At 46.8% G+C, this 11,126-nt stretch overlaps 4 protein-coding genes across 4 annotated transcripts; 1 reads left to right on the top strand and 3 right to left on the bottom strand.

Moving 5' to 3' along the window:
- Positions 1-589: 589 nt before the first annotated feature.
- Positions 590-1,757, bottom strand: N7484_005353 (uncharacterized protein; the record flags this gene model as incomplete). Its single annotated transcript, XM_057115772.1, has 4 exons — positions 590-848; positions 1,011-1,073; positions 1,134-1,641; positions 1,721-1,757. The coding sequence occupies 4 exons, from the start codon at positions 1,755-1,757 to the stop codon at positions 590-592; spliced, it is 867 nt and encodes a 288-aa protein (XP_056975912.1).
- Positions 1,758-3,004: 1,247 nt separating this feature from the next.
- On the bottom strand, positions 3,005-4,199 carry N7484_005352 (Clr5 domain-containing protein; the record flags this gene model as incomplete). Its single annotated transcript, XM_057115771.1, has 4 exons — positions 3,005-3,462; positions 3,531-3,656; positions 3,711-3,949; positions 4,051-4,199. The coding sequence occupies 4 exons, from the start codon at positions 4,197-4,199 to the stop codon at positions 3,005-3,007; spliced, it is 972 nt and encodes a 323-aa protein (XP_056975911.1).
- A 5,140-nt stretch (positions 4,200-9,339) lies between these two features.
- On the bottom strand, positions 9,340-10,067 carry N7484_005351 (uncharacterized protein; the record flags this gene model as incomplete). Its single annotated transcript, XM_057115770.1, has 3 exons — positions 9,340-9,666; positions 9,698-9,765; positions 9,953-10,067. The coding sequence occupies 3 exons, from the start codon at positions 10,065-10,067 to the stop codon at positions 9,340-9,342; spliced, it is 510 nt and encodes a 169-aa protein (XP_056975910.1).
- A 237-nt stretch (positions 10,068-10,304) lies between these two features.
- N7484_005350 (Ser/Thr protein phosphatase superfamily) lies at positions 10,305-11,111 on the top strand (the record flags this gene model as incomplete). The annotated part of the gene is made up of 1 exon (XM_057115769.1): positions 10,305-11,111. One exon carries the CDS (start codon positions 10,305-10,307, stop codon positions 11,109-11,111), a length of 807 nt encoding a protein of 268 aa, XP_056975909.1.
- Positions 11,112-11,126: the final 15 nt, after the last annotated feature.

The following is an 11,126-nucleotide window of genomic DNA, read 5'->3' as shown; positions in this document are numbered from 1 at the left end:
GTGTGGGTCACGGTCGCTTGCACCGATCCGCGAACCTCGTTGAAGCTTGGCCCTACATCGACTCAATATTTTGAACTTGTAAACATTATTTAGGTATTCTGGTTATTTTCTTTTTTGTTATTCTAACTTTTACCCCTTTCGTCTATTAGAGTTCAAAGGCCTTCTTCGAATGCGGAAGATGGGTCGGATTTCAATATATATTTCTCCACTAGTGAGTTATTGAAAATTGGATACATATATTCAACATCGCGGTTACCTCTTCATGGCACTCCATGCTAAAAATTACGCATATATGAGTCCCACACTATGTACGCATCATTTCTTTTCCAACTGATTATGCGAGGTATAAATGAAGGCGTTGAATTGACACCTTAGATAATGATCCATATTGGTTGGTCCTAGGACTACTTGGATTAGTCTTAAGCATAACTTGTACCAATCCCGACCTCTCATAATCACCCCACACCCCCAAACTCCTACGTGAAAACGAAAAAGGAACAGAAAAAGCATGCCCTCAGAATATTGACATTGTGTGCAATCCTGTGACATGATTTGAATGAAATTTAATCGGAAAAGTTACGCGCTGGTTTTATTGATAACCGTTGCGCTTGAGACGGCCGGAGTAGTGTGAGCTTCCGTTTCGGAAGTAGGGGTGCATGCAGGCCTGCCTCGCCGAAAGCCGGTGGGCGGGGTCGTACTGGAGTAGGGCCTCCAGCAGCTCGAGACCAGCAGGCTCCATGCCGGGGACAATCGACGCATCGGGGCGTTTCCACTTGGGGAAAGTGGCCTTATAATCGGGGAATGAAGTGACATCGGGCCAGAGCTCTTCGTCGGGGGTGCCGAGGACACTGTAGAACGAAAAACACGTTTAGTGATTGGTCAATCACCAAGTGAAAGAAGTGTCTACCGGAAGATCTTGAAGATTTCGTCGATCTCCGAGTCACCATAGGGAATAATGGCTTGCGGGTGTACATCTCGGCGAAAATAGCGCCGACGGACCACATATCGACGCCAGTAGAATACTGGCGGCCCCTAAGTAGAATTTCGGGGCAGCGATACCACAGCGTAACGACCTGAGATAGAATGTGCCGGTGAGCTGAGATGCAGTCCGTTTCAAGAATACCGGTGCTTACCTTATGGGTGTAAGTCCGTAGCGGGACACGAAGGCTCTTGCCAGACCAAAATCGGCCAGCTTCAGGTTACCATCACGGTCAATGAGCAAGTTCTGGGGCTTCAGATCACGGTGCAGGATGCGGCGACTATGGTAGTAGCGGATACCCTCAACCAGCTGGGCCATAAACTTCTTAACCATAGCATCGCCTAGTCCTAGGGTTGCCATCGACGTAGACTCATGGGGAAGAGGCTTACCACGACCACCCTCGCTAACCGGTAGAGCTTCCATGTATTTCTTCAGATCGAGATCGAGGAACTCCATAACGAGGTAGAGACTGTGGCTATCGGCATGGACGATGTCAAGCAATTGGACAATGTTGGGGTCCTGCATTTCCTTGAGCAGCGAGATCTCGCGGATGGTGGTGCTAGGAACACCCTCATCTTCGGCCTCCAGTCTGATTTTCTTCAGAGCAACAAGACGGCAAGGATGGTTCAGCTGGCGGGCCTTGTAGACGACACCATACGTGCCTAGGGACAAAAAAACGCGTGAGCTGAGTTCCGACAGGAGCTTATCAACAAAACCAAAAAACGCGTCAAAAGCCCGTACCTTCGCCGACTTTCTCGGTTTTCTGGTAGTTCTCCATGGAGAATTCGACGTCTGGCCCTATTCTGGACTTGATCGTATCAAGAAAACGAGAGCGGAGAAAATTGGAGTGAAGCAGGTAGGATGGATGGTGGGAGGAATGAGGAAGAAACAAGGAGGGGACGAGACACGGGAAACTGCAGTAATGAAACTCACATATAATCAAACAATGATCTTCGAGACCACTGAGCAAGTCAAGTAAAGTCTCGACACCAGAGGGGACTCTCTTCATGTCCGTGTTCCCAGCTGAGCGCAAGATCGCCCCGCGAACGAACTAAAATATTTACCTACCGCCTTCACGGGAACTCCAGGCCTGTTGCTGCCACAAAGAATTTCATGGCCTGACAATCTGTCTTTGAGAAAATGTAAACAGGCTCAGGCCTTCCAGAGCAGTCTTCGCCTCGTCACTGTCACGGTCAAGATTGGGATCGGTTCATGGTACTGTCTTGAGCTGATCGGGTTGGGATTTCGCCAAAGTTACCTTTAACCTAGTTCGTAAGTGAAGAGGAGTGGCTTTGGGAACACATGGGCGGGATCTGGGATCTGTTGCACTCCTGGGACCCTCCATCTGGGCCCTAGAGTCAACTTTTTGCCTCCGAGGGTCGAGGGAAATCCTCGCTAAACACCTTCACCAGACCTGCGCACAAATCCGAGCCATTTAAGTACTCCCAGAAGGCCAAGCTGTGGTACCAGGAATCGCACTTAAGGTTTCAAGAGTTAAAGTAAGGTCAACAGGAATACGACTTTGATTCCCCGAGGTGGAGGTAAAAGGCCCCAGAAGCTACGTCGGGTTTCCTAGGTGTTGTGATATGAGGCTGGTGCAGGCCAGGAATCAAGCCGCACCATCGGAATTGATTCCCGCATTGTCTATACGAAGAACTAACTTGATTTCCTCATTGTATATATAGCCCCAGTTATTCCCTCTGGTACAAAGAACAATCAATTTTATTCCTCTGAACTACAACACTAGGGGCTATATGGCTCCTAGAATCCGCTTCTCTGCTCTTAGCAACCGTGTCAGGGAGGTGCATATGGGTTCCGCGCAGATCCTATCTCCATCCGTCCTGTATGCTTCATGTATAACCTTGACAATAGGTGTGCGGGTCTCGCGTATATTCTTTATACGTGCGGAGAAGGAGAAGCAAAACGCAAGAGCCTAGAGAACCTATCGAAACACAGGGAACAAGAAAACCTCCGCTCCAGATGATAGAAGACATGGATGAGAATTCATATACACAGCGAGCAAAATCACATCCCGAGCCCCTCGTGATTAGTAAACTCTATATTGGGGTCAGGTTCCCGGTCCCATTTGGACATTGTCAGGTTGAGAGTGTGTTGCAGACCTTCGAGTCGAGTCTGAAAAGCATCGAGGCGGTTCCAGTCATCAGAGTTGGTGACCAGCTCGCCGGGGGGATCAATATCGCCCCGGTGAACGGGCACAAACGGTACAACAGAGGCAGAGGCTACAGTTGCGTGCTGGCCGGGATGATGATTATCGTGGAATAAATAAAGGGCCGGGGAGCTGGGTGAAGGGAGCAAAGGCTGAGTCGCCGTGTGAATCGAATGAGATACCAAGTGAGCACCTGCGTGAGTGACATGGTCCGATGAAAAACTGTTTTTTCGACTATTCGTATTATGCATAATCATCTGATAGGGTCGATCGTCATCAATGACTAGATCGGACATAGTCTCAATATTGCTGGCATCTATCGATATGCTTAGTCTTCGATCTAATGTGTCATCACGGTAGTCGTTTGGAAGCAGGTGGTGATACCACAACTCAGGGGGAAAGGAGGAACTTCCCTCGTTGGAGAAGGCTGATCTGGCGGTGATGCCGTTGTAGCTCCTTTTTGTTCAGGTTCAGGCGTATAGCACGACATATTGGAAGGGGTCTCTGTTGCTAGTTGCATGAGATTCGACATAATTTTTCTGACGATCGAATATAAGAACCTACCCGGTTCGGGACTTCGCAGTTCTGTGTCTTGATCCCGATGCCGCACCCATGAGGCACAAGAGCGACGAGCAAAGCGGGCAATTCGCCTGTCATCAACAACATGGCCGGCCCTGCGGAAGGCCGTTCGCTTGCCCTGGGCGGCACTCTTTTGCTTTTTGTGAATCATGATTTCGAATTCAGCGGCTTTGATATTTTTTCGAACGTTCCAGGCCGCAAGACGATCTTTGTACTGTTTTTCCCTGAAGCGAATGTAAAGAGTTAGGCGAAGTTCTTGTTGACGTAGCAATTGTAGAAGAGAAAGAGAGAGAAAAAAAAAAGGCGCAATGCGAGGCAAAAAAACTTGTATTCCTGCTCCATAATACGTTTCACATCTCGTAGTTTCAATTGATCGGTGCGATAGAGTTGTTCGATAATCTCGCGGTACTCGTGCCAGTGACCGGATCGACGGACCCGGTGGTCGTTGGATGGAAAAAGGGAAGGGTCGTCCATGAGCAGTAGAGCGCGATGCTCATCCGGGGTCTTGTCTTCAAATATTTTAAAGAAATACCTCTCGAAGATATTGAAGAGTAGATTTATGCGCTCCAAAAGGGAGGTGGAAAGAGGAAGACTGAAACCAAAAATCCCATCTATTTTAAGGCAACTTTCTTCGACCGAGGCCCGGGCCTATAATCTTCGACTACCCTCTGCAACGCGCCGCGAGCGGACGCGCGACCCGGTCTAATCCGGATAGGTGTTACTGGATGTCGTGGGCTCTATTCAGGTGCAGGCACGTGCCAGTGTCATGATCGTCAACGATGACCGGTGCACGAATCGTACTGCTTGGAAAAGATTCCCGGGGGCGACTTAAAAGACCGGCCTGGCTTCCCCCTTTTTGGCTCCCGGCCCCCACTTTGGAGCCCTTGCAGCCCACTCGCGATTTCTTTTGAATCATGCTGGACAACTGGCGATCGAGAGCGTGCTAGGAACTAGGTCGCCAGATCTTGCAGAAACATATTCCAGTAACTTAATGTTGCTTTATGCCGAGTATAGTCTTTTGGTAACATAAAATTACATAAAATCACAGTCGGCTGCTATTCAGTCACTTCTAAAGCCACCTACGTCACAATCTGAAGATAGTAGAGTGGTAGAGCTGATCTTCACCACTTACGAATAAGGTGACTACGAACAAGAAATTTGTCAGTGTGCTCTAATTACTAGGACCAATGAGGCCCGCACTCAATCTGGTTGTTCCCCTTTGATATTTGATACGCGGGGATGTTTGCAGTGAAAAACACGGTTCGGGATGCGGAAGGAGCAAGCAGTGCTTCCCAATGCAAATATCCCCTTTCTCTCGTCCGTGAACCCCCAGCTCGTCTTTGTCAAGGAGAATATTTTAGTGTAATTGTTGTGGCGGAACCACTTGGCCTGCAAAAACCATTAGTACATATGGACTTTGCCATCAATGTTTCTCTCAGAGGCGCTGACGATGCCCAATTATTACATGGAATCGGTGGATTCTTGACCTCGTCTTTAAAATGCCGAACGGACAATCGATGCTTGGCGACATTCGAAGATCTCTTCATTCGTCGGCCCGGACAATACCGACTTCGCTTTTTGTTGGCGGGTTCTTCGCTGTCTGGAATGATAGTGAAGGCGCGCGTCGATTCCGATATTATCGAAGTGGGTGAGTACTACTTATCCCAACAGCCCGCACTCCCAACTCACCTGGAAGGCTTATCACGAGTAAAAATGCTGAGATGAACGGTCCAAAATCAGCGTGAAGACCTTGCTTCGAAAAGTCGCTGGGCGTCAACTTGCGGATTTTCCGAGTTCACAATGGTGATCAATACGTTAAAGTCAGAAAGTAAATAAAGGGATGGCATGTGTACGGTCGAGGTCGATAATCAATGAGAATTGTGATCATACCAGCTTACCAACTAGATCACTTCCAATTATTTTCGGCGATGCAGTCACTGTTGTAGTTCAGAGGAATAAAATTGATTGTTGTACCAGAGGGATTGACTGAGGCTATATATACAACAAGATCAAGTTGGTTGAAAATCAACTTGGTTCTTCGTATAGACAATGCGGGAATTAATTCCGATGGTGCGGTTTGATTCCTGGCCTGCACTAGCCTCATATCACAACAGTCACCAATTAGGGTTCCGAAAGGAATAAAGGAATGCGAATACTCGCCTTGTTGAGTATCACGGTGGCTGAACCTTATGGCAAGGATTGGGAATGGATAGTTATATATGAGGCATCCTGCTCCTGTAATGGATAACTAAGAAGAAAATGAACAACCAGAATCGATATATCTATCTCAACAATTCATATTCATATTATTCATATTCATATTATTCATATTCATATTATTCATATTCATATTATTCATATTCATATTATTCATATTCATATTATTCATATTCACAAAAATTCATGAATATTCATGAATATTCATGAATAATCATATTCCTTTCGGAACCCTAAGTACAGCCCAGGTTTGTCTACCGAATCAGGGCTTTAGACCCACTAAAAGCGCAGATGTGTCTGGAAAAGAAACTTTGCATGAGAAAAGTCCGTGGTACAGTACGAGTCAGGAATACAATAAAGCTTAATCTATGCATATTTGGAGAACGGTCTCGCGGTCACTTCGAAGCGGTCTAAGTTTGCTCGATGTGGGTGCAGGGATTGATGTTGCCATACATTCTCAGCCTTTGAAGTCCGGGCTTATCACGCATGTAATGGGATGGAACCTAGTAGACTATGTGGGCACTAAAACGGCCAAATCAATGGTCATTATCGGTCATTATGTAGGGATTCATCGACATAACGTCAACGCAAAATTATTTTCTGTAGTGTGTGATTCATGGATGACACTGGCGAGGATTTCAATTAACCAGGCGTAAATACCGAATAGGGTCATATCACAATATGGACTTAGTGTTCACATGCGGGTCTTGGCATGGATTTTCATGATCATGTTGTTTCATGAACCCATGCCGGCTTTGGGTATAGGAACCACATAGATATAATATTGGAAGCGGATTCCTATGTACCATTTCAAACGTTCGCACCATCCAAAGAGAATCACCACAAGTGAGGAGAGCCCGACAATGAGAATTTGAAGCTTTTCGAGTCAGAGTACGCCTCTCTTGAGGCAGGAGTAACGACTTATCTTTAGCGATAATGAGCAGCTTTTTATAACAGTTCCCACGATGGCAATGAGCAAGAGACTCACACGCAGACATGATAGTTGGCATGCAACATATGTGACGTGGGGTCGACTCTGATATCTGGGCATGGTTTGCCGACGTAGCCACCAGTAGAAAGAAGCCATGCTCAAACAATCCAAGAAATCAGGAAGATGACGGCAAAACACATTGAGCGATACTCGAATGTCCCAACTATGGTAGCAGATATCTTTGCCAGGCTCGAGAAAGAGACGAGAAAAAGGAAACAGGTTTTCAGTCGACGAGACATCCCCCTAGAATTGACTAAATGAGCTTGAATTCCGAGATACTGACTTGCAATCAGCTTTTTGCAATGACAAAACAAGATGTCACATTACCCCAGGTAAGGTCATGAGCATGGCGATGAGCCCTCTCAAAATTTCTTCGACAGGGCCATGACTGTTGTTGCATTTCAGTCCCAAGCTCACGGCCGCGCACACAAACGTGGATACATATCCTACCAATTCGAGTCTGTGCAGTGAGCTCTGTGGAAGACTTCCATGAGACGATACAAACCGTATACCTTTCACAACCGACAAGAACATAGTGAATGTGGTGTACAGGATAGTGAAAACCCTCATGATGAACATAAGATGAGCAAAAAGAGGATCCAGAAGAAGAAACACACAACATATGTTTCAAATCAGACCTACTAGACCAGTCTAAGAGCCAGCTCATTCGGCGCAAGATACGCAGTGCGATATTTCAATACGTGTGAGCTCCTAGGAGCCCAAGGGCCTAGGGAATAGGTACAGATCTCGTCAGATTCTCTAGCAGATAGGAGCCCCAGTTGCCTTGGCCCAACTGCACCAACGGATATTTCTGAGGCTATTTAGTAGGCGCGAATGATTTGCACATCTTCGTTCTACTTCACGTCTAATTCCAGAGTGCAAGCTTGCTTGGCGTGGATTGAGGCTAAGTTATTGGAGTTGAGAAGCGAGAACGTGGATGAAAAGTTTAGACTTGTTCACAGGGCAATCTTATCTCCTATCAAACCGACCATTGCCGCGTCCGTAGCCACGTTCACTGCATGATTTGTGTCACCGCTACAATACAATGTAGAAGTCTCAAAAAAATACCAGTGGTGTCACAATACCATCAGTGATGACGTCTAACAAGCCTCAAGTGCTCGAGAGAATGAAGCTTCCAAAAGTCGGCAGCTTGTCACATATAGGATGAGGTTGTGGGCTGTTTCGATAAGTGAGAGAGAGCTACAGAGACTGTCCCACGTCACAGAGATGATTGTTCAATTGAACCAAAATTTCATCAAACGCAGCTGACATATATACATAGTGGTCTCTCGCAGACTACGAGAAATCCGAGAGACCAGCTGTGGTTCTGATCCTGCCGACAATTGAAACATGATCCACCGCAATTGACCATTTCCCGGCGGGTTGTCAATGCTATGGGCTACAATTGGGCCTTGGTTTCCTTTTCGTGTCTCCCATTGAATCCACTCTCGGGCTGTTCACTAGTCTGCTTGCACCACATAGAGGCGTAACGGCCCCTCAGCTTGATGAGTTCTCGATGGGTGCCCCGCTCAACCACTTGACCGTCGTGAAAGACGAGAATAGAATCCGCGCCTGTTACGGTGCTAAGTCGGTGGGCAATAACGAGAATGGTCCGATCACGCCCAAGAGTTGCAAGGGAGTTCTGCACGTGTTCTTCGGTGTTCGTGTCGAGTGAGGCCGTGGCTTCGTCTAACAAGATGATCTTGGCTTTTGTCAGTATGGTGCGCGCAATGGCCACGAAGACGGGAGGCTTGGTCAGCACATCACTAGTGGTCAAAGCGTGTGACAATTATAGCCCAGAATAGCACAATTTACCGAGGGTTCGCCCTTAGAAAAGGGTCCGGGCCAAGGATATGTTGAAGGCCAAAGTATTAAATGCCAAGTTGGCAAGCTTGCACTTTATGCCTCCTATGTCTATCATCTTCAATATTTCCCATTTTCTTTGTGACTCGTGAAAATCAGGTATGTCGGTTATAGTCCTACATCATCCCTTTTAGCACGCTCCTCATTCGGTAAAGCACTCGGACCTTTTGTGAGCAGAGATAGATGATATGCAATACTATGAGCTTAAGTGCATAGTAGCCAAGCAAAAATAATAAATAATGATTTGCTGAACGCCGATCAGAGATCCAATGTAGCTGATATACAACGCCCTCGAGATCAAATATGTTCCACTCATGGGTCTTACCGGCCAGTGGCGGTGGCTGTCCTAGAGGTACCTCACACGGTGGACGGAAGCTAAACCCAGTGGGAAAAGACTGCTAGAGATATCGTGGCACGTGAGCCAGAACGTGGCCGGGGTCACATCGTGGTTCAAAGACAAAAAGATTAACATAGAGCGATGAAAACCAGTGGTGAACACTCGGCTAAGCTTCCACATCGCTAGTTTGAAGTAAAGAGGTGGAGCTAATTCAGAGCCAGCTTCGCAATCCACCAGGCTTTATCTTTCCCAGACATTCGAGCCACGTCATCCAAACATTGAAGTATAACATTCTTCTGAGACACTGAAAGCACAATAGGCCCCTTGGAATTAAGATCTTCCAGAAGTTCCAAGGCGTCGTCAGTTGCATCACGCAACTTTTTCCCTGGCGTGGGTCGTAATCCGCAGCTGTTGATCTTGAAGATGAGTAGATCTAGCTCCGAGATATATGGCAGTGCATTCGGTCGAACAGTCGATATGGGTATCGCTGCGGAGGGGACATAGGGTGACTGTAGGCTATCATTAATATCATACTGTTGAAAAATAATGCTACCACGGCCTCACCTGCCAATCAGGAGTGATATCTATTTGAATTAATTTGCCATCGGAGCCTTTGTAGTAGAATAGCTGAGCTCTTTATTGGAATGGAGATGATGGCAAAGCAAGCAGTTTATCTTTGACTGCTTTGGGAGCGCCCTGGACAGTTATGAGGAAGTCGACGTCCTATTAGTAATGCTGTCAGCGGCTACTCAAAGTCCATGATTAGCTCTTGAGAACGATCATCAGTTGTTCGGTAATTGCGAATGTATTTTCAGAGACCTAAGCCCCCGATGACAACGATTCGGGAGTTCGAGAATTCCGGTATAGTTTTGAGGATTTCAATGACAGCCCCGGCAGCTGCCTCCAACTCAGCAAAGGACAGCCCGCTAGACATTGTAGTTATTGGAACTCTAAATGAAAGAAAGAACTATTTTTTTGGAAATGATTTGTGCTTAGAGAGAATGTTCTTGGTTATCTTTTTGAATGCTGTTGTTTGCCTGGTTTTTGTAAATCCGTCTCATTGAATGTCACATAACCAGGGCGCCAACCAAGACATATTTAGCGCTGGAGACCCCGCATCTTTAGGTAACCTCACAAACTTCGAAACAATCGGTGTTGCATGTAACCGCTGATGGCTGAGACGCAATTCCAAATGATTTCTGACCTCCACCTGGAATCCCCAGCTGCATACGATATTTTCCAAGTCAAACCCCGAGCGCCATATCTGGCATTGATCGGCGACATTGGCTACGTCAAGGACGAGGGCTTCTTTCATTTTATTCGCAAGCAAATAGAAGCCTTCCGCATCGTATTCCTTGTTCTTGGCAATCACGAACCATATCACAGCAATTGGGCTCAAACAAAGTTACGTGTGAAAATATTTGAGTCCCAACTCAACGAGTCTTTCAAACGAGGCGAAACGTCGGGCCAGTTTGTTTTCCTCGATCAGACACGCTATGACCTTTCACCGACACTGAGCATCCTCGGCTGCACCCTATTTTCCCAAATAGCCCAAACGCAGATGGAAGGCGTCAGTTATGGCTTGAACGACTTCTATCATATTAGTGATTGGTCGGTTGAAGCACACCAAGAAGCACACCAAACTGACCTTGAATGGCTCAATCGTGAAGTAAAGTCTATTTCGCGCTTGGAACCTAGTCGCAAAATCGTTGTGCTCACCCATTATTGTCCCCTAATCAGCGAAAACGTCGTCGATCCGAAGCATAGACATAGCAAAATGTCCTCTGGTTTTATGTCTGATCTGTCAGGCGAATCCTGCTGGAAACAGGAGGTTGTCAAGATATGGGCTTTTGGTCATACCCATTTCAACTGTGACTTCCGAGACGCAGAGACCGGGAAAAGAGTGGTTTCAAACCAAAGAGGATACTATTTTTCTCAGACAGAGGGGTTCGACACTGCCAAAATCGTTGAAATATGAGCCGCCGAGAGAGGA

This window comes from Penicillium longicatenatum, assembly GCF_028827895.1.
Source record: "Penicillium longicatenatum strain IBT 33135 chromosome Unknown contig_2_segment0_segment0, whole genome shotgun sequence".
NCBI lineage: Eukaryota > Fungi > Ascomycota > Eurotiomycetes > Eurotiales > Aspergillaceae > Penicillium > Penicillium longicatenatum.
Note: the sequence above shows the minus strand (reverse complement) of the source record. Positions and strands in the feature narration are given on the sequence as shown.